Source organism: Pelodiscus sinensis, chromosome 3 (assembly GCF_049634645.1).
Source record: "Pelodiscus sinensis isolate JC-2024 chromosome 3, ASM4963464v1, whole genome shotgun sequence".
NCBI classification, from domain to species: Eukaryota; Metazoa; Chordata; order Testudines; family Trionychidae; genus Pelodiscus; species Pelodiscus sinensis.
The window spans coordinates 113,731,979-113,754,570 of NC_134713.1; the positions used below are offsets into that span (position 1 = coordinate 113,731,979).

The 22,592-nt window shown below is 41.9% G+C and overlaps 1 protein-coding gene across 2 annotated transcripts in view; it reads left to right on the plus strand.

Annotated features, from left to right (window-relative positions):
• The window catches only part of IGF2R (insulin like growth factor 2 receptor), a 96,829-nt gene that overhangs the window by 59,681 nt on the left and 14,556 nt on the right, over positions 1–22,592 (plus strand). For both annotated transcript variants that reach the window (XM_075924562.1, XM_075924563.1), the window contains exons 23-39: positions 1,934–2,101; positions 2,707–2,850; positions 3,347–3,525; positions 3,975–4,062; positions 5,523–5,735; positions 6,864–6,994; positions 8,589–8,686; positions 10,563–10,699; positions 12,717–12,907; positions 14,262–14,388; positions 14,893–15,018; positions 15,881–16,143; positions 16,429–16,638; positions 17,709–17,858; positions 20,398–20,559; positions 21,361–21,568; positions 22,022–22,168. In XM_075924562.1, coding sequence (XP_075780677.1) covers positions 1,934–2,101; positions 2,707–2,850; positions 3,347–3,525; positions 3,975–4,062; positions 5,523–5,735; positions 6,864–6,994; positions 8,589–8,686; positions 10,563–10,699; positions 12,717–12,907; positions 14,262–14,388; positions 14,893–15,018; positions 15,881–16,143; positions 16,429–16,638; positions 17,709–17,858; positions 20,398–20,559; positions 21,361–21,568; positions 22,022–22,168 — 2,742 coding nt within the window. The remainder of the gene's footprint in view (positions 1–1,933; positions 2,102–2,706; positions 2,851–3,346; positions 3,526–3,974; positions 4,063–5,522; positions 5,736–6,863; positions 6,995–8,588; positions 8,687–10,562; positions 10,700–12,716; positions 12,908–14,261; positions 14,389–14,892; positions 15,019–15,880; positions 16,144–16,428; positions 16,639–17,708; positions 17,859–20,397; positions 20,560–21,360; positions 21,569–22,021; positions 22,169–22,592) is intronic.

Below are 22,592 nucleotides of genomic sequence, written 5' to 3' on the forward strand. Positions count from 1 at the left end.
TACCTCATGTTTTCTAGGCCTTTAATAATTTTTGTTGGCTTTCTCTGGATCTTTTCCAATTTTTCCACATTTTTCTTGAAATGTGGTGCCCAGAACTAGACACTACTCCAGCTGCAACCTAATCAGTGCAGAGTAGAGCAGAAGAATTATTTCTTGTGTCCTGCTCACAGAGCACAGAAGGAAAACCGCTGTTGTGTGTCCACCCTGAGCTCCTTGTGACAATGGAACATGTCCACATTGGGGCATTGCAAAAGCTGACAGCAGTGCATTGTAGTAGCTATCCCATCCCTATGAAACTGTCTGTAAGGTGCTTTAGGAAGGGTTTTTTAATGCTGCTTGGGGCAGTCTGCATCACGTGGGGCAGGTTTCCCAATTCCAGTACTCCATCGTCATCCTCCAACGTTGACAGCTGCTTTTCAACAGAAGTCGGGGAGGGTGCGTGCGTGCGCATGCCAGGGGAGAGACTGTTTTGAGGATGTCAGCATGCTGACTAGTGCTCAGATAGCAGTAGAAAACAACTCCTCCTAGAGGCAGAGGGACGGGAAACCCCAACATCTCAGCCCCTCTTGGCTCTTTGCACAGAACTGTCTCGCTATCGCTCTCTCACTCCCACACAGAGATGCCTGCCCCAGAATGGTTTGTTCTGTGTCCTGGAGCAAATCAACACCTCATGCAGGCTGTCCAAGACGGAGCTCTGAAAGGGGATATGCATATGCCTGCAAGGCATACAGCAGAGTTCCAAACAAAGGCAGATGGGACTTGAGGGATTATGGGTCATTTCTGGAGACCAGTCACCACAAAAGATTCAGGTGTCCATACTGGCCTCTAAGCGCTGTATCCAGAGTGCAGCAAGAGGTGGTTTACCCAGAGCGCAGCAACTGAAGAGTTAGTGCACAATAAGTGCCTTGCCAGTGTGGATGCCTTAGGAGTTAGTGCTGGGAGCTGATTTACTGCAGAGAAGCTTGACAGTATAGAGTTCTTTTTTTTTTTTTTTTTTTTTTTTTTTTTTCCTTTGGTTGCTTGAAATCTATTCCATTGAAATAGGCCAGTAGTGCTGCAGTTTCGAAAACTAACAGTTTCCTTACTGTCTGAGCCAACCTACTTGACGTTGCTTAGATAACAGAGCTCATATTTTCATGGACAACTTGTCAGCAGCCATGGTAACAAAATTTGAGGTTTGAACAGTGATGGGACGTGTATTCCTATGTATTGCTTGTTTTGTAATCAAGGTGTCAAGAAGCACAGTTCTTACTGGGTATGCTTGTTACCGATGCTCACTTCAGAGGCCCATGATTTGTTGTTATTTCTATGACAAGTATGTTCAAGTTGGGGTATTGGCCCAGATCTTAATACTAATTTTGGCCCAGGCCCTCTAAACACTGTTCAGGAGTTTCGATTTGCTATTATAAATTATGGTCAGCGAGGTAGAATTTTACTGACAGATAAGGTTTGTAGCTTACTGTATATACTCTAACATAAGCCTGTTCGTTTATAAGCCAACCCCTCCAAACTTACAGGGAAAAATGGTAAAAAGTCACTGTTATCTGGAGTCGGCTTATAAAATGGGTCAGACTTCCAGTCCTAGCTTGTCAATATCAGCATGGGCTGATAGAGGTGCTCATTGCAAGCACTGAGTCTTTCAGCTTCTATTGGCTGGGAGCTGAGGGGCTCAGTGCCCGCAGTCCACTTCTAGAATCATAGTGGCAGGCGAGAACCTATTCATAAGCCGACCCCCACTCGTAACATGAGATTTTTTTTTTCCCCCCCAAAAAAAGTCGTCTTATGAACCTGTATATATGGTAATTTAATTTGACAACAATGGATGTGTTGATTATGCAGGGACTGTTCTTGGAGTGCTCTTTTTTTAATTAAAGATAAGACAAATCTCAGTTAAACCCAACAGTAGATCATTTGTTGTCTCTTCTTCACACAGGAGCATCAGACACTTTTACTGTGACTTTTATTTGTAATGACTCGTATCCTGGAGAACTTAAATTTGTGGAGGAAGAAATAAACAGTGAACAGGGCATCCATGATACTTTCTTTGAGTTTCACACTGCCTTAGCATGTGCCCCGGCACCAGTAGACTGCCAGGTTACTGGTAAGTGCACTGAGACTCTGGGGACATTTCATGAAATGCATATGAGGGGAAGAGGGTAATGGAACAAAAGGTAAAGCTTTCTCTTCAGATGGGTGCAAATTTGAGGTAGGGTAAAAAATGTTAAACTCTATCTTCAGGGATAAGAGTCTGGATGAAGTCTTCTAACCCTTGTTTGTTAGCGCTAGTTTTGAATCTTTTGTAAAAAAAAAAAAAAAAAAAAAAGAAATCAAATGTAATTATAATTTATAAATATGTAAAAAATGTGAGTAGGTGACTTATGGAGGGACCAACTGCAGTTATTTAATGGTGCGTATAAAACATTAGAAAAATAATTCAAACATTAGATGTCTATTTTGATCAGTAATCCACATCTGAGTCACATGATGCCCCTTTTTCTCTAGTGGCTTAGCTCTTTAGTTGGTCACATGTAAGCCCTCCTGATAACTTTTTGGCACCTAGAGAATGCGCTGCAGCATATCTTGAGAGGCTGCTAAAAAGCAAATATTGATAGTGACAATGATTAATGAAAGTGAGGAATTTGGGCTTCTCAGGGGGACTGCTTTATATATCCTCCAATTTACTGTACATCCCAAATATATTTTCAGACTCAGCTGGCAATGAATATGATCTAAGTGACTTGAGCAAAGAGGGGGAGGCCTGGATCGCTATAGATACTACAAAAGAGGCAAAAACAAGAACTTTTTATCTGAATGTTTGCAAGCCTCTGCCGTATGTGCCTGGGTGCCCAGGTAAGTGGACAGCGGTGCATTAGAATACTGTCATTCTAGTTTGTGGTTTTTAACTTAGGCACCAATTGTGTAATTTTTGTGAAGTAAAGAACTGATATTTATCTCTTTGATGTGTTATGTTTGTTTTAGCATTGAACCACTGTGTTGCTAGTACATGTTATAGCAAAGGTGGGAGCCATACATACATTTTGAAAAAAGCCCGTTCTATTTATCTTCACGTGGTAAAACAACTTGCTGGAAACACGAATGAATAAAATTTTTTTACCACGGTGCATTTCAGTCTATTGTCTAATAAAACAAAGTTCTGAATAAAATGTGCTGTCAGTTTTGGACGAGCTGGTGACACTTCCTGCATAGCTGATCGCTGACCAGTTCACATTAATACATGGTACTACACTTTTGGACCTTCTCTGCTTTTTTTTTTTTTTTTTTTTTAAAGTAAACTTGTCTATAATGAAAGTGCAAGATGAAGGCATAAGATTTCCTGTTCCTGCAGGTGGTGCAATAGGATCATGTGTGAAATATGCTGATAAGAGCCAGAACCTTGGTGTTATCCAGATAAGTCCTCAAGCTGCTACTGATGGGTCTCTTAGTATCACTTACTTGAATGGTGACACATGCAGAGATAAACAGCGTTATTCTACACGTATCCTCTTTCAGTGTGATCGAACCATAGTAAGTTTGTGTGTGAAACTCGTATATAAGTCAGTTTTATGGCACTTAACAGTGTATTTTATTTGTGTTTTTTCTGGAAAGGGGAAAATTGGAGGCTGGGGACAGCGGGACTGGAGGAGCCTCACAGTAGTGCTGGGGCCAGGGACTGGAGAACTCCAGCAGCTCATGGCAGTGCAGAGCCAGGGAGCTGGGGAATGCCAGGCACCTTTGGCAGCATGGGGCCAGCAGCCACTGAAGCCTTAGGTGCCTGTGGCACCATAGGATCCAGGGCCTCAGAAGACCTGTCGTGGCACGGAGCCAGGGAACCCCAACAGCCAGCGGCAGTATAGGATTGGCGTCTGGAAAACACCGGCAGCCCATGGCAGTGTAGGGCTGGGAAAATTTGTCTGCTTACCTAGAAAAGAGAAATATTCAGACTGGTGATTAATCCCTATATGTTTGTTTTGTAGGGATCACCCATATTTCAGCAGGAGGATGGTTGTGAATTTGTCTTTATTTGGAGAACCTTAGCAGCCTGTCCTGTTCACAGAGCAGAAGGTAAACTTCTAAACTGGTTTTGAACATGAAATCTGATCATCTTCCTTAATGTTAGTTTTTTTGTACATAATGTGTTTATTCCTTCATACACGACTTCTCAGAGCACTTGGTTATGAAAATAGAGCTTTTAGTATCTGAAAAATCCATATACCTGTGAATGGTAACAACGAGACATTGTTTACTTTTACCGTATTCTGTGATTCAGAGTGATCCAAGAGCAGTACCGGTATCTGATCCAGCTTCATAATCTTACCCTTCATGCTGGTAGGAGTTGAGTGCAGCTTTACTTCAAGCTGTAATATTAAATGTCCAGGCTTCCATAGAATCCTTCTGTTAACTTAGGTGTGCCATTGTGGTCCTGAATGCTTAATTTTTTCTGTTTAAGTTGTCATTGATGTATAAACAAAATTCAGAAGCTGTGCTGTAAGAATACTCTGAACCGTTAGTGTTCCTCTCGATAGTGCTTTAGGATCAGCACTGCTGTTTTGGGCTCCAAAGGCCAACCACGTTGGAATTTATTCAGGCTCTAGTAAGTTTGGCATTATTGAAGGAATAGCTTGAAATACACAGTGCTGATTTTCAATACACTTATCTTGATTTCATTAAAATCTGTTTAAAACTATGGCACCAGAATCTTAGCTGTTGTAAAGCAGTGTAGTTCCACACCTGAAGACAGCTGAGGGTTTGGCTCTCCAAGTTGCTGTTTAACCCACAACTACTCTAGTGCTTGCATTTCAGTACAGATATGATATACAGGCCCTATAGGTAAGCATCTTAACATAAGTTGCCACTGCAGATCAGACCTTAAGTATGGTTTAGGCCAATATTGTCACTTGATGCTTATAGAAAGGTGTTAGAGCCCTGTACTAGACAGAAACGAGATAAACTGCCCTGCAAAACAGCTCTCCTCCTGGCTACCTCACTCACTGCTCACCCTCCCTTGGAAGATGGTTAATAAATAAAGATGCTGAACGTAGCACGCTTCTGCTGTTAATCTTTTGGCATGATGAAAGTTGACTATTTAATTGTGCTCTCTGTCTTGTTTCCTAGACGGACCCATGACCATATTTTACCTCATGAGTCTATTTGAGTATTGCTTTTAAACCAGGAATATTATAAAGCAGTTTTTAATCCAACCATTTTAAGAGGCGATTAGAAATTGTTGAGCTTTCCTCTAATACATAGTTTTAACATTTAGTGATAATTTAATTCAAGCAGCTTCTCACATGACCCACAGAAATGAGTTGCTTTAACTGAAGTGGCCTTCAAGCAAAGTTTTGCAACAAAAGTTCCCTAGGGTTCTTAGGAATGAAAGACACGAGCCTCCCTAATTAGGACTGTCCTTTGCAGGTTTAACTTCACAACTATGGGTATATATCACTGAGTGTACACTGCATAGCTTGTATATAGCTGTATTAATTTATTTGCAATGTAAGCCTTTTATTAACCTTGATTTAAAGGTGATAACTGTCAAGTGAAAGATCCAAGGTACGGTTTTGTGTATGATCTGAGGCCTCTTTCGGGGAAGGAGAAGAAAGTGAGTACGGATGAATACGACTACTATTTCAGAGTCTGTGAGGGAATAACGGAAGCATGCCCTCATCCAGGTCATCTGAACAATGTGTCATCATGCCAAGTAAAGAAGACAGACCCATCTTTTAAGAAAGTAGCAGGTATGGTAGTTGGATTCAATGAAGAAGAGTTGGGATGGGGTTGCTGCACGACCTGGGAGTGGGTACAGCTTTTTAGTGGCATTGTGCTTTACTGTGGCGCTCCCAGAGGTAAAGAACCACTGCCCCACAGATTTTAGTATAAAATTGGCCATAGCCATTGATTGGCCTACCCTCAATCAATGTATCTAGCGCTTTTTTTTTTTTTTTTTTTTGAACCCTGTTAAAGTCCTGGACTTTACAACATCCTCTGGCAAGGAGTTCCACAGGTTGACTGTGTTTCATGCAGAAGTATTTCCTTTTATTTGTTTTAAGTCTGCTACCTATTAATTTCACGTGGTGACCCCTAGTTCTTATGTTATGGGAGCAAGTAAATAATTCTTCCTTATTCACTTTCTCCCCACCAGTCATGATTTTCTAGATATCTATCATATCCCCCCTCCTTAGCTTCCTCTTTTCTAAGATGAAAAGTCCCAATCTTTATAATTTCTCTTCATATGGCAGCCACTCCAAAACCCTAACCATTTTTGTTGCCTTTTTCTGAACTTCTTTTCCCAATACTAAGATATCTTTTTTTTAGATGAGGCAACAATATTTGTACCCAATATTCAAGATGTGGGCATGCCATGGATTTATATAGAGGCAATAAGATATTCTCTATCCCCCTTTAATGATTCCTGACACTATTAGTTTGTTTTGACTGCTGCTGCACATTGAGTAGATGTTTTCAGAGAACTATCCACAATAATTCCAAGATCTCTCTCCTGGAGTCAATGAAAATGTTTGGGTGATTTCAGAGTAGAAAGAACCCTTGCACATTGTCATCTAACTGACAGCGACAACAGAAAAATTGCAGAAGAGTACACACAGCCTCTCAATGTCGCAGTCTTTCTGTATCTCTTTCTTTCAAAGCTAAGAGTTATTTGTATCTAAAATGTCTAATATAACGAACCCCTGCAACTTCTGTCATAATCCAAGACTAGATTGGCGGAAAGTTATCCCTTTTAAACTGTTGTCCCTTACCTAGTCCTTGTAGCTCTGCTGGCAGAAGTATTGACTGTAGTTATGAAAGGTACTGGATATAGCTTTCTGTAGTTGGATTCAAGTAGTAATTTGCTTCTATTTTAAAAGGTTTGTATACTGAGAAGCTGACTTACGAAAATGGGTTAATAAAAATCAACTACACCAGTGGGGAGAAATGCCACAAAATATATGAACGCTCAACTGCCATATTTTTTTACTGTGATCACAATGCGCTGGAGGTGAGTATCTCTTTTGTACACTGAGAATAGTTTCTGCAATTATCCTCAAATGCTACTGTATTCAGAGATGCTGGGGAGACGAGTGTAAAGGAAGCTAGGCATCTTGTCTTCAAGAAAAATGTAGACCTCTGTTAAAAACTCTTTCCAACTGAATTAAATTGATTGATCTTCTTAATTGTGAGGTAATGTGGCTAGATTAAAAAATGCATCAGCAGCTAAATGAAGGGAATCCTGACATGGTGTCTGGATGTGTGCCTGCCATGATGTGGGGACCTCAGGGAAATCACCACCATTCTTCATACTGGAGAATTAACTATGATTATAGTAGTTGAATCATGAGCCCTGAATTGGCTTTTAAAGGAGACTGGGAAAGACAAATTACAATAAGACAAATTATTCCCTCGTATGTAAAGTACATGATTTAAGGATTACCCTGTCCTTCAGAAGAACAGACACTACACTTGATCTTGGCCTTCAAGAGGCTGAGAAGCGATCCTACAGAAGACTAGGACATTCTTTTTATTCTTGTTTGTTATCTCTGAATGCATAACAAACATACCTTATAAGCAAATTATCAGAAGGTACAGAAATCTGGGAAATGTATTTTTCTTGATAATTTTAATCTTACCACTGACTGCAAGCGGTAGACTCTACTTTTTTAAGGCTGCTTGACCTTTTAAAAAGTGTGATTGACACCAATTTGAAACACACATTGCCAGAAGAGATTCATTGCAGAACATTAATGCCTTCCTGGAATGTACGTGCCTGAAGATTAAACCCCTTAATCTGGAAGAAATATATTGCTGCACTGCCATGCTCCTAAAGCCCCGCTTTCCAAAGCCAGGCCTGCTTTTTTGCCAGGTCAGCAACTCCTGTTCTGTCACCCTCCAGTGCATCAAATCTGTTCCCTCCATAAATGCAATTTAATGTTATCTTCATAGGGCTATTTCTGAAAGTCTCAATAGCCTCTTGAAGGGATAGATGGCCCTCCATTACCTGATCCTCTGCTCCTTTTTCCCTAGTCCATGCTCTTAAAAGACCGTGGCTTTAGGGTTGCTCTGCTTTCCCAATACCCTTTTGGGGGGCATTTTGGCAAAAGCTAGCAGCTCTGTCTGTTCTGATTCCTCTTTCCTTTTTCCTCTTTGCTTAAAGAAGCAGTGGCACTTACGCTGCTCTGCTACTCCTCCCTCCCTACAATCCCCTACAAGAGCCCGTGGTTCCTCACTCTTTCCTCTGGGTAACATAAGCCTCTGGTGAATGGCGCTTTCCTGAGCTCTGGTCACTTACACAACTTTAGGACTAGTAACACAGGAAGGTATTGTCTTCATTCAACTATATATTAGAATTTTAGAGCTGTAATCAGTAGAGCCCTACACAAACATAAAACTTGCATCTGCAAAAAATCATCTGCGGATATCCACATCCATAGGTATCTGCGTCTGTGGATATCTATGGATTTGCCAGGATCTCCTGATTGGTGTCTTGTCTAACTGTATCCATGTTTGAAAGTCAAATCAGGAAGTTGGGGAAACTTTTGTTCACCTCTGTATTTAGAGATGTGAAATACAAACTTCTCTAATTCTATCTTTCTCAGCCAGTGTTTCTGAAAGAAACTCCAGATTGCACCTACTTGTTTGAATGGCACACCCCGTATGCTTGCCCACCTTTCCGCTCTATAGAGTGCTCCTACAAGTAAGTTGTGCTTCTGTCTGACCTGAAATGCGCTGATGGTGACACGTGCCCATTCAGGAGGTGTTGTCTTCACAGCTATTGTCTTCTCTAGTTGACAAAGTGATCCAGTGTGAATTTGCAGTGGGTTAAGTTGTAGCATACATTGGCAATGCACAAAGGCAAACACAATTGTTTTCCCCCATCCCAGAAAACTGTCTTAAACTTATGAATTTATTTTGTATATAGGAGGTAGGGAACGTTTAATAGTCTATTGTGTAAATGGGTTTCCTTGGGCAGGGGAGGGAGCAGAAAGAGGGCAGAGGTAGTAGGCAGTTGTTGGGTGTTTAGTTTGGAGCCGTTGAAAATAAAGGGGTACGTATGTTGGAAAGTGGAACCTTATGTTTGAGCTTGCTGTCTTTGTGTTGAAATATAGCTGACCACCAGTGCATGCTCTCTAGGACCCTCATCAATTCAAGATGACTCATGGGGCTTTCCCCAGTAAAATAGTTTGTATAAGTCCTAGTTTCATGGAGATTAAGGCTGGAAGAGACAAGATGATCTACTTAATGCATATTGGGGTTCATGACGTTCCACTCAGTAAACCCAGAGACTTCAGTTAGAGTAAAGCATTTAATCCTCAGAATATGAAATTGTGTAACACAGACAGGGAAGGCCAAAGCGCCCCCAGTTCCAGATGTCTCTGCAGTGGCAGGAAATTGGTTAGGTAATGCCAGGTGGTCCTAGTATGTGGTCCTTTGTGGTTCAAAAGAAGACAGACCAAAATCCCCAGCATCCTGCACTGTTCCCTCTAATGTATTATGTTCATGTATAGAATGAACGTTTTGTTGTGTACCAATGTAGAGATGGTGTGCGACACAAGTCATTCTGCATATGGATGCCTGGGGGTGGGACTGAGGGATTCAGAGTGTTTGGGAAGGGGATGAAGTGTTCGTGGTATAGGAGGGGGCCCCAGGCAAGGGCCAAAGAGTTTGGAGTGCAGGAGCATACTAAGGGGCAGGCAGGAGGTTGGGGCGGGGCCTGGGAAGGAGTTGTGGGTGCAGAAGGGGGCTCAGAGTTGGTGGGGTCTCAGAGGGAGGTTAAAGTAGTGGAAGAGGTTCAGGACTGGGGCAGGTGGTTGGGGTGCTCACTTGGGGCAGCTCCAATGTGTGCGTGGGAACAGGTGGCTCTGTGCTACTCCACTTACCTGCAAGCACTGCCCTTCCTGCAGCTCCTATTGGCCGAGAATCACAGCTGATATGATCTGCAGAGAGAGTGTGTCTTGGTGCCCACCGTGGCTCCAGCTATGAGGGGGAGTGTGTGTGTGTGTGTGGGGGGAGGAATGGCAGCGCACAGAGCTGTCTCCTTCCCACACCAGGGAAGGCTGGCCCAGAACACAGTAACTTTAGGGGCTGCAGCCCATAAGGCCCCTTTCTTAATACAGTTGTGCTGGTGGGGCCAGAGGAGCGTGTCTCTCTCACAGCCGGGTCAGCTCTGCACAACAGCCCTGAGCCCCTGCAAGGGGCTTATTAGGCAGCTGCACAACTGCACAGCTTAGAGGGAACTGTGGTGTCCTGCCCATCTGACCTGGGAGGGCAAACTCCTTCCTGACCCCCAAATCTTGCCGTCACTGTGACCGTGAGCCTGTAAGACACACCAGCTAACAACCTAGACAGAGGTTCTCTCTAATATTTCATAACACTGGTCCATCCTATTTAATGGCTAGTCGTCTTAAACCTGTGACTTACAGACCTGGTATTGGTGCACAAGTTCCAGATATTTCCTGCATGTAGTGTTCTTCCCTTCCCTCAGTCAGTATAGAATTGTTGTTCATTTGTGGTGGTCTGCTTTGGGAGGTGGCTTTGTTTCATGTAAATGTAAAACGCTTTGTTTAACGCAGAGACGACGAAGGAAACTCATTTGATCTCTCACCTCTGACACGGCATAGAGAAAACTGGGAAGCTATTCCAATATCTGGCTCAAGACAGAAATACTATATTAATGTCTGCCAGTCCTTAGTGCTACATGCAGGTGCAGGTAAGAGCAAGAGCAGTGTGTATTCAAATGCCACTGGTAGTTATGGCAGGAAAACAGGAGGTGACACAGCCTTGTCTCCTCTCCCCACCACACTACCAGCTAAGCAGAAGATCACCATACTGAGTGCAAGACACAGGCACAGCTGTGACTTGTGGGCAGTGGAGGGAAGGCCGGTGTGTGGGGCCTGTTTCATTGTAGCCAACAGTGGAGTTCCCTGGCAACTCACTTTTTCTTTACTTGACCTCTTCTCTCCCCTGCCCACCGCCACAGCCTCAGCCTTGTTTCACTACTCTCTAGCTCTTCATTTCAAGTCCACTCTAGATTTTGGGGACAGGTGAAATGGCACTGAAGAGCATAACTGGAGGAGGTTACCCTTTTTTGGGGGGGACTACCCTTTTTGGGGGGGGGGACGGGGACGCTTCTTTCTACCTCCACCACCCTGATCGTAGATTATTTGCTGAGTGTCTGGGGCAGTGTCAGCCGACGGTCAGGGCAGTGTGTGCGTGTGTGTTACACCCAAGTCTTCAACTGCTGAGACACACAGTCTCGTTGCAGTGGGCAGTCTAGGAGGCTGGAGGGTGCCCCGAAAAATAGTTTAACGTCTGTGACTTTACTGCTAGGACTGGGGTCCTGTCTCAGAGGGCAGCCAACAGGCTCTCAGATGCCCCGAGTTTATAGGAAGAGCTTATTACACCTTAGATTTCAGCTGCTAGAATTCGTAATTCCTTCGCAGCGGGCAGCCTTGGGGAAAGACTGAAAGGTGCCCCAGTGGATTGTCACCTGGGTGTGACACAAATCCAAACGCCCAAGCTCTCCCTATATCTGTCCCTAATGACCGGCTGAAGTTCTTTTAAATTGTGCTTGGTTCTGTTACAGCAACTGAAGGAGTCAGGTTAAAGCTTAAACAGTTACAGGTTTATTGAGGAAGCTTATAAATCATATGGTTGCAATGGCTATTGCTCTATATCTTAACTACTAGCAAAATATAGATCTTAAAAATGGTTACAAAGAAGATAAAGATAGAAAAATAGAAATAATGGTACCAAGTAACAGCTTACTCTTTCTATGTGTACACTTAAGACAGAGGACCACATCCAGGTACAATTTTTACCCCCTTCTGTGCCTCTGGACTCCAGCATGTCAGGCCAGGGCCGGTCCCTCAATTCCTAGAAAAGACGAAAATACGAGGTAGAACCTCGGGAGGTCAAACACCTAACCTGACCAGCAGGTAGGCTAGGGTAGAATGACACTCAAAAGAGTGTGTGCTGCTGTACCACCTTTATACTCATGGGGTCACGTATTTCTCTTTCTTATCTGTCATGCCAAATGGGGCTGGTCTGTCTTTTGTGAGACCAGTTCTTACAAGGGAGTTGTGAACTTAATTTACACTTGTAAGAGCGATAACTAAATTGGAATTACTGGGGATTCTTTTCTCAGTGGGAAATTCCTCTCCCAGGGACTGTGTGTGTGTTCAAATCAACATGGGTGCCAGCCGGGGCAGTTCTCGCAGCCTCGAGGCCAGCTTATTGACTTAATCGCTCTCTCTCCACATATCTGTTTTTTCAGCTTCTCAGGATCAGATGAGCCAGCATAGACTATGCTGATTTTACTGCTCCTTCTCTGCCCTGTATGCTTCAGAAAGGCAAATAAGATGGATGAAATGGGGGGCGGGGGCGGTCTGTCTGGCTACAGGCAGACATTTCAGCAGCTGCTTTGTGACCCTGTGAGCAGGAGTTCAAGCTGTATAAAGGAAGCAAAGAGCCCTTGCGTATTAGAGACTGTTTCCACAGTTTACAATCCATTCTCTAAGTGGCTGACCACAGTCTTTAAAAGTGACAGTCAAGTTAAGTATTTCTTTTAAAGTGGTGTTGGTGAGTAGCATAGTACTTTGCTGCTAGGGTGTATGTGTCTGGAAGAATCCCTTCTTTCCTAAACATGCATCCTAAACAGTTGGGACTGTTGGCGATGGTGTCACAGAGAGCAAACTTCACTTTGCTGTATTCCTCTCATGGTCTAGGATCCTGTCCGTCAGATGCTGCTGCCTGCCTAGTGGATGGTTCCAACTATATAAATCTAGGTGAGGTTGCTGATGGACCACGATGGGAAAATGGCATTTTTGTTCTAAAGTATGTAAATGGGGATCCATGTCCAGACAAAATTCGCAAGAGGACAACAATATTACGCCTCAAGTGTGATGAAAGCAGAGTTGTAAGTATGGCGCATCCATTTGTCTAGGAAGGAAAAAATATTTTCCTCTGTTTTTGGATGAGGCAAAACCCCTTTTGTGCAGTTAGATTGGAACTGGCTGTGGGAACAAAGTACAGTGATAAGTAAGGAGTATGAAACCCCTAGAATTTGAGTGGCTGACCAAAAGGTCTTTTTCACATCTAATATGCTTCTTAGTGCTGAGTCACTCTTTGCAGTACATAGCCCTACCTTTTCTCTACCTTTCACATATACTCAGGCAGGAAAGTTTCCATTACTTACTGCAGGAGAAAGTGTTAGCCTAAATAACCTTACCTCCTTGAAGACTCAGCCTACATCTTTGGACCGGAGGAATGGGAATGCACTTTTTTTTATTTATGTAACTTCTTGTTGCCCAAACTTATGTGACATCCTCTGTTTACACCCTTAAAAGTGTTTACAGTGTGTTCCTTCGCTCCCACTTCTTTGCCACAGTCCACTTATGTAAGCAGAAGTCTTTAACTCTCCTCACGTTGTCCTCCTGCCCATAACGACTTCTGCTGTGGTTACTCTGAAAATCTTCCTCCTTACCAGTATGAAATGACCAGAACAGTCCAAGTGCTTTCCTACCAGAGTGGGATGGACAGCTGCCCAGTCTGGGACTAGATAAATGTAACGTAAGTGGTAAATACTATGCAGATAAAGCTTCGGAGGGGTAGCCAAGTTGGTCTGTAACAGGGAAAACTTAAAAAGAACAGTGATAGAAATGTAGCCGTGTTAGTCTGGTGTAGCTGAAACAAAATACAGGACTATGTAGCACTTTAAAGACTAACAAGATGGTTTATTAGATGATGAGCTTTCGTGGGCCAGACCCACTTCCTCAGATCAAATAGTGGAAGAAAATAGTCACAACCATATATACCAAAGGATACAATTAAAAAAAATGAACACATATGAAAAGGACAAATCATATTTCAGAACAGAAGGGGGATGCAGGGGGGACATTTACCTTCCTTCCCTCCCTCCCCCCCTTGCATCCCCCTTCTGTTCTGAAACGTGATTTGTCCTTTTCATGTGTGTTCATTTTTTTAATTGTATCCTTTGGTATATATGGTTGTGACTATTTTCTTCCACTATTTGATCTGAGGAAGTGGGTCTGGCCCACGAAAGCTCATCATCTAATAAACCATCTTGTTAGTCTTTAAAGTGCTAAATAGTCCTGCATTTTGTTTAAAAAGAATAAATAGATTAGTAGCACCTTAAAGACTAACAAAACATGTAGATGGTGGTATGAGCTTTCCTGGGCACAACCCACTTCTTTGTTTGCTGTGCTTCTATGAAGAGACTTGATTTTTCTCTCTCAAATCATTTGTTTCAGGAGTCTGAACCAGAACTAGTAACTGCTATTGAAGAATGTGAATATACTTTCTTATGGTTCACTGCTGCTGCATGTCCTCTGAAAAAAAATGTGCAAAATGACTGCAGAGTAACTAACCCTGCTACAGGTAAGGGATATGTGAGACTTTATGCACATGACATCAGTGTGTTTCAGATGTTAGAGCCATTAGAACCTGTGTTGCATTTGTACTCTAATGGCTGTAATTGCCAGTAACAATGAATAAAGCAAATGGGAACCTGGTCATCTTGCCCTTGTTCTGATGTTCTGGGAGGTGAGGACTGGTCTCATCTCCAGAGGGTAACTGTTTTGAGATTGGTGGGGAAAGTATCGTGTCAAGGAACTACTATTTCAGCCTCTTGGAGATGCTTGGTCTACATTATGAATGCTACTGGCAGACCCTGAATTGAGTTGTCACCTCAGAAAAGCCCCACACTGGATTCCTCTGAACTAAAAGGAAAATAATTCATACCGATAGTTGCCTACAGGTCATCTTGTGGAGTCAGGAGTGCTGGGCTATGATGCTTAAGCGTCTCTTCAAAAAGCCATTGTTTAATTCAACTTTTACTTTGATTCTGCAAAAAAAGAAAATTCTGCCTTGTTCTCCCTGCAGGCCATCTCTTCGACCTGAATTCTTTAAAGAGAGAGTCTGGCTACACTATCTATGACGGCAAGAGAAGAAGAACACTTCAGTTGGGTGTTTGTAATGAAGCTAAAAGCCCATGTGGTAGTGGGGTTGGTAAGTTTCTGGTTTTTTCTCTTTTCTGAATTTGTCTTCAGTGCTTGTAAATAGTACACCAGGTCACTCACTGGTCAGTCATGACATTCTCTGCCTAGGAAAAAACTATTTCTCCAGGAGACACTAGAATGTTATGTATTGATACATGGGGAGAGAGAGGTACCCTACCTGAGACTAACTGGTACAAAGTGTATTTAAATTGTAAAAAATATAGCATATTAGGAATCGAGTGAGGAAACTGACAACGTTCATCTTGGAGAATTAGGATTGTTTGTGTCAGACGTGTCAGTCTGAGCTGTTTCTCTGGACAATGGAGACAGATATGTACATTTGGGGGCAAGCAGGAGTTAGGGCCGCCAGTTTGTGGAATTCTCCAGAGTTCTCTGCCTCTGGACCTATGCAGCCAGCATGCTATGGGTCTCTGCTTTTGGCGAGGCTCAGGAATTACCATTGAGAGGACTAAGGCTCATCAGAGACAATATTAAGATGAAGTTTAATTTAGTGAAGTCTTCGCTTACAACCTGCATAACTTGGCTGCCTGCTTAAAATTAGGCATCTTAAAAACTGAACAAAGTGCAAACTATATCTTCTAAAGCAAAACATGCTTGCTGTCCCTTCTGTGAAGAACCCAAATGTTTTTCTTACTCGTTTTGGTGGGAAAAATTTAAAAATTCAAGCTGCCTCCCTTAGGGGAGGAAAACTGCTAAAAAAAAAATTGTTCAGAATTCTGTTAGTCCTACTTTATGATCACTATAGGATTTAAGGAACAATTGTAATTTAGCATACGAACACATGGTATGATTGGATTATTCACTCTCTTTTTCCTAGCTGATAACTTTTGTCCCCATCTTTCTTCATTTAGGTGTCTGCATTGTTGGTGATCAGAAGCCAGTTAATGCTGGAAGACTGAACAAAATGTTGACTTATGAGGATCAGCTGCTGAAGCTTGTCTATGCAGGGGGAGATCCTTGTCCTGCAAACTCCGAACTGAAACATACAAGTTATTTTAGCTTTGTGTGCAAGTCTGATGCTACAGCTGGTAGCCGACCTGTGCTTTTGTCCTTTGATGAGCAGACATGCACCCACTACTTTTCTTGGCATACTTCATTAGCCTGTGAGGAAGAGGTAAGAGGATCTACAAGCTTCTGTTTGATACAGAAACCGTGCCAAATTTTTGGGTAGGGGTGGCGGAAGGGAAGAAGACTGCTTCTTGTTTGCATTGTCTTGATGTGGTGAGTGGTAATCTTTAAATTCTGTGCTTCATGGGAAGGGTTTCATCTGGTACATAACTTAAGTATCTCTTGTAGCAGTCAGTATAATGTGTATTCCAGGAAAAGGTGCAAGGAGAAAAGGGGGCTTATTGTATAATAAAACAGTTCCCATAAAGGCACGACGTTTGTTTCCTAACAGGTGAAATGCTCAGTGCAGAATGGAACCTCAGTTATTGACCTCTCCCCTCTGATCCATCGAACTGGGTATTATGAGGCATTTGATGATGATTTAACTGATCTCACTCCAGATTTCTATATTAACATTTGTGAGCCTCTGAATCCAATTGCAGATGTCAACTGCCCACCTGGATCGGCTGTCTGCATGGTTCCTGTTAATGGACCTCCTATAGTAAGTACAATGTAACTAACAGCACTGAGATCTCTTGAGATACTGTAACTGATAGCTCCTTTTGAAAAGCACCCCTAGGACTGATTATGAGGTTTTTTCCGGGGGGGAGGGGAAAGGGGCTGATTTAAAACTACATCTGCAAAGTCCTGTCCACCCCAGCATTTGTCACTTCTCCCCAAATTGTGTCCATCTAATTTCACTATAGCTCTCTGCTGGGTTGGAGGGATTCATTGGGATTGCAGACTTCTATTTCCTAAGATATACTAACAGCTCACACTGGGACAGACCCAAAAGATTAGCCTACCAGATTTCGTTCCTGGTTCTATTTAGGAGTATCTGCTAAGCATTTGGGTTGGTGAACAGAAAGCTTTTAAGTAACTGCCAGTGTATGGTGGAGAAAAGATGGTAGCCATAAAATTAGTACAGTTACTAAAATGTGAAGCTGGATGTGTCCAGTATGTAGTATGTGCCGACAAGTGAGGTGCCTTCAAAACCTTATGTGAACATGTGACTAGCAGGTACCATGGTGTTGATTTGCAAAGCAACAGTGAAGGTGAAATCAGATTTGAAGGTGACGGTAATGCACCACCTTAAGGAAAGTTGCTAGGGATGGTAAAGTTTGCCCTTGCTGGATCTTAGTGAAGATGAACTTGCTGACGTTTGGTACACATTTAATTCTAAAAAGCTGTGAACAAATGGAGCTAGTGTTGTATATGACCAAATTCCTTTACTCTTGATTTTGGATGCTTCTGTGTTGGCTAAGGAGGAACGTTTTTGTTAGCTGAAAACAGCACTATGTCTTGGCCTAATGACAGCTCTTGCACACTAGATGTGAAATGTTTTACGATGTCAAGCTTTGATCATCATATATCACAGTGAATGGACATCTTCTCTTGTAAGATCTAATCAGAGTATGTTCAAGGAGAGAAATTGTAATAGGGCATGATTTTCAGAGGTGTTCAGTACTTCAGCTCTCACTTGGAATGGAAGATGCACCTACTTGTCTCATCATTGTCCCTGTTTTTAGATATTTAATATGCTGCTATCAATCATTATTTTTTCTTATTCAGGATATTGGTCACATCACTGAACCTCCGAAAATAAATCCTGCAGTAAATGAAGTTTATATCACTTTTAACAGTAAAACCCCTTGTGAAGCAGACAGAATGTTCAATTACACCTCTCTTATTGTATTTCATTGCAACAGAGGAACAAGTCTGGTAAGGAACTTCATTTATTTATTTATTTTTACATTTTACCACAAAAATACAGACTTGTTCAGTGTAGAAAGAAGAACAATACCAAAAGATATTGCAAAGTGCAGTGGTGGGAAATAATTTTTGACAGGGTGTCACGCCAAGATTTTGGAAAATGGTCGAGGGCTGCACTCTTCCAGGGTATTAATGGAGGAATTCCAGAGTTTGGGATGGAGGTTGTGTGCAGAAGGGAGCTTGGGGTAAGGGGGTGGGGTGCAGGAGGGAGAATGGGGTCTAGGAAGGAGCTTGGATGAAGGAGGCAGTTGTGACCTAGGGCAGGGGACTAGGATGCAGGGTTTTGCGTTACTACCTAAGGTACAAGGGGATTGTGATTTGGGACAGGAGATTGGGGTGCCAGATCTGGGAGGAGGTGTAGGTGTGGGATGGGGCAGAGGGTTTTGGTATGTGGAGGGGGAGGAGAGATGTTGGGGAAGGGAGGAGCTGGGGTGCCAGAGGCAGACTCTGGTTGGGAGGTGTTTACCAGCAGAAACCTGAGGAAGATTGTCTGCTACAGGCTGCTCACTGCTCTACATGGCTCTGCTTTGGGCACAAGAGGGAGAGGGGGACGACAAGAAGGCAGGGGAAAAGGCTTCCTACACTGCCCCAGCTACCAGCAAAATTGCTCAACTCCTATTGGCTGGAAACTGAGATTAGCCAATGGAAGTGAAGAGATTTTGCTGGGGGGCGGGAACAGCATGAGTTGTCTCCCTCCCCAGCCATCCTGAATTGCTGGCCTTTTAAAACGAGAACTGCTGCTTAAGAGTTCCAGCGAGGTGGCCACGGGCTGGATCCGGGGGTTTGGAAACCTCTTGCCCCACCCCTGGTGACGGTGGGTAGTATCCAATGAGAGCGCAAAATTTACAATCTTAACTAATGAGTGTGTGTGTTAAATTCCAACCAAAACCATTAAGAAAAAAAAATTGAGTACTTCCTAGAAGGGACAGCAAGCATATTTTGCTTCAGAAGACAGCTTGCATTTTGTGGCCTGAAAGAAAAGTAGTGCTTTTAGTTCTTTTAAGACCCCTGTTTTTAAGCAGGCAGCAAGTTATGCAGGTTGCAAATTGAGACTTCACTAAATTAAACTTCCTCTTAATAGTGTTACTGCTTTAGTCCTGTTCCAAAAGGAAAGTGTAATTTTTTTGTCTTGGAGGAAAATGTTAGAATTCATTTGAATGTTTCTTTTGTTTAAAGGGTTTGTTATAAAATGTTAAATGCATAGTTAGGCACTCAAGACAAGAAATGCTAATACAGCTTAAATCTTCTGCTGTCTGTGTTTGGTTACATTTAAAAATATACAGTTTATATAGAGAGTAGAGCTGGACAAACATTCATGGAGTTATTTTTCTGTCAAAACGCCTTTTAAAATGTCTTGCTCCGAAATTTTTTTCAGGAGCAAAGGTGAAAAGCACCAAAAAATGTCAAAATGGGACATTTCAGCATTATCAGAATAAAATGTTTAAATATATTATTTTCAAACTACTTGCTCCTAAACTGATTTATATTGTAATGCATTTCATATAATAAACACATTTTGGCAACTAGAAGATAAGAAAAGTGAAGATCACATTGGGACAACTAGAGCATGTGGAAAAATGCATGTACCTTGGAGCACTAGTAGAGAAGAATTGGAATTGAGAAAGTACTTATAAAATGAAGAATCAGACTTGCCACTACAGCATTTAGAAAATTCTGCAAGCTCTGGAAGGCTGAAGCCATTTCAATAAAAACAAAGTGTACATGAGACTACTGTTAAGAGTATGAGGAAACATTTATGAATGAAAGATTTTTGACTGCAGAAAGGAACTGGCTGAGGGAAATAAACAGGAGGTTAAAGGCAGCAGCAAGATAAGAATGATTAGAGCAAGAAATAATATTACAAACAAGTTAAAAACTGCCATGGTTTGGCCTCAAGTCAAGTACAGACCTGGAAGGTTGTGGTACATGGAACTATGCACCAGAGTGCAAGGAACCAAGCAGGTGTTAGATGGATACAGAGAAGAATGGTGTAGAGCCAAAAGGTTTTGAACAAAACTGAAGCTAGTACACAACAAGGTAGTGGAAAGACTTCACTCACCCTTGTTGTTGCTGGTGAGCCAACAGGCAGGAATAGAAGAATATAAAGCAAGTCAAACTCTAAACAAAGCTTTAAACTTAAAAAATGTCCTCTGGAGAATATTCAGATTTGCAGGTTTTTGTTTTGATACAAAACTGAACCCAAATGTGAAATTTCAGAGTACAGTACTCTGCCAAATAGCACTTCAGTCTTCCACACAGTCTAGAAAAATCTGAAAATGGGCAATATGATGGAATAATTTAATGCTGGTGATTGTGGCATCTTACCATTTTGTCTTGGTTGTATCCCTGCACCAAGGGGGTAGTAAAAACAGCCCTGCCATCCATGTAGTCTTCTTTTTTTTTTTTTAAACCTACTTCCAGTGAACTTGAGAAAATCAGACTCCACACAGAATGCATTGTAATGCTTTTGCTGTGTTTTTTGTAACAGGGTAAGCCAAAGATGATACGACAACTTGACTGCAGTTTCGTGTTTGAGTGGGGTACTCCTCTGGTGTGTCCTGATAAAGTGAACACACTGGGCTGCACTGTGACTGATGAGCAGTTAAACTACACTTTTAACTTGTCCAGCCTTTCCAGAAGCTCATATAAGGTAAAATGAACACCGTGTTGGGGCTGTTATAACTAGTTAAGGAATACTACATTTTGAAACCCAAGTGGTAGTCGTTTAAATAAGCTAGGAGAGATGAGGAAGTTAATATGAAGAAGCATGTGCATTACTCTTTCACTGTTTCCAAAAGCCACTACATTAAGTTGTGGGGCAGACTCCCTCTTGTACATGATTTTGCCACCGCTAGTGGTTCTAAGTCTTTCTCTAATAAAATGATTACACTAGACTTGCAAAATCCTACTTGTATCCTCCTACCCCCCAGTGAGGAAACATCATTAATTTTTTCATCTAGGAATTATGCTTTTTAATAATTGATGTTTGTTTGTGCACGGGCCAGTCAATTTTTACAAAAGCTTCAGGGTGTTACAGTAATATGATGGGAGTTTTGCATGGCTGACACATTAATATGGGTCAGTACAATACAACTTTAAATTGTAGGGTGTATTTCTTCCCTACTTCCCCTAAATGATTGTATTTAAAACTAGAAGATTCACCCAGCTTTGCTTGATCCTTAACTCAAACAAGTTTGTTTTTCTTCAGTTAGAACATTGTTCTGGGGTGATCCTAGCTTTTACCATTCAGGAGTTCTTGAACAGTCTCTCGGATAGACAGATGCACAAACATTCTCAATTATGTAGTAGATAATGTCCAGTCCCTGTCATCTAAAGTTTTTACGAGACTGAATATGTAAAAGACTTGCGTAAGTCTCATAGAATAGTGACTATTGGCTCTAGTGTTGTTTTTATCTTTGACATCTGATTTCCCCATGGAATGCCTCTACAGATTTCTTCTGGATCTAGCAGTTACCATGTTGGGGTGTGTGCTGAAGCAGCAGATGTGCCCCGTGGAAAATGCAAAGATGGGGCAGTGTGCCTGGTCTCTGAAAACAGTGTTGCTTCCTTTGGAAATCTAAAGGAAATGAAAATGGATTACAGACATCAGGATGAAACTGTCATTCTGCAGTATACCGGGGGTGATCGGTGCCCTCCAGGTGAGAGCCTCTAATTGGCTGCAGATTATTTTCTATTTAAAATGGTCTGGTCCCATTAAGACATGGAGCAGCTGAAAAACTGCCAAGAAAAAACAGTTCATCAGTAGAATGATGGAATTCTGGCTCTTGTATAGTAAATCTCTTTAAAAATATAATAGATCATGAATATAAATCAAATTGACTTATTTGCAGAGGTCAGAATTTACCTATGCTCAATACAGCCTTTGCCTTATAAATTGGTTTGAAGCAGTTCAATGAAGGCCCTAGATGTTTGCCCTGATGTATATTGCTTTGATAGTATTTAGACTAGAGTGGTTTTGTATTTGTGCTTGAATGATGGGGCTGACCAGGACACACAGGATGTCAAATTATAAACTTCTGTTATATATTGCCTAGCATCAACCATGGTAACTACAGAGCACATGTCTTAAGGAATGTCACCTCTATTTACAGTGACTGAAAAAGGTGAGCTGTGTGTCTTCCCCTTCAAATACAAAGGCAAGAATTATGAGGACTGCATAACAGAAGAAAAAAAACAACTATGGTGTGCCACAACTGAGGACTATGACAAAGATGGAAAATGGGGATTTTGTGGAAAGGGTTAGTAAGAGCTTTCATTTACCAGAGATATGAAATGTTGGACCTGTTTCTCAGACTAGTTCTGATTCTGTTAAACCAAGTGTCTCCTGCTGTGTAAGGTTGATAGTCTAAACGAGAATAGAAGTGTGGGGTTTTTTCCCCTCCAGGATATTCATTTTTTGGGTAAACGTCCTTTATAATGGAAACTAGAACAGGAGCTACAGTATGGGATTAAACCTCCCTCCCCTATATGTCACAAAGTAACTGTTTGACTTGACAAAAGTTACTCTGGCTTAATGGGAAAATTAAATTCACACTTTGCTATTAGCCTAATGCAGTAAAGTAATAGTACATCAAAATGATTGTCCCCTACCTAATTGGGTGACTTTTTTTAGATGGGCTGGAAACAAAAGTTAAAATTTCTTTAATGAGAAGCTATGCTAGG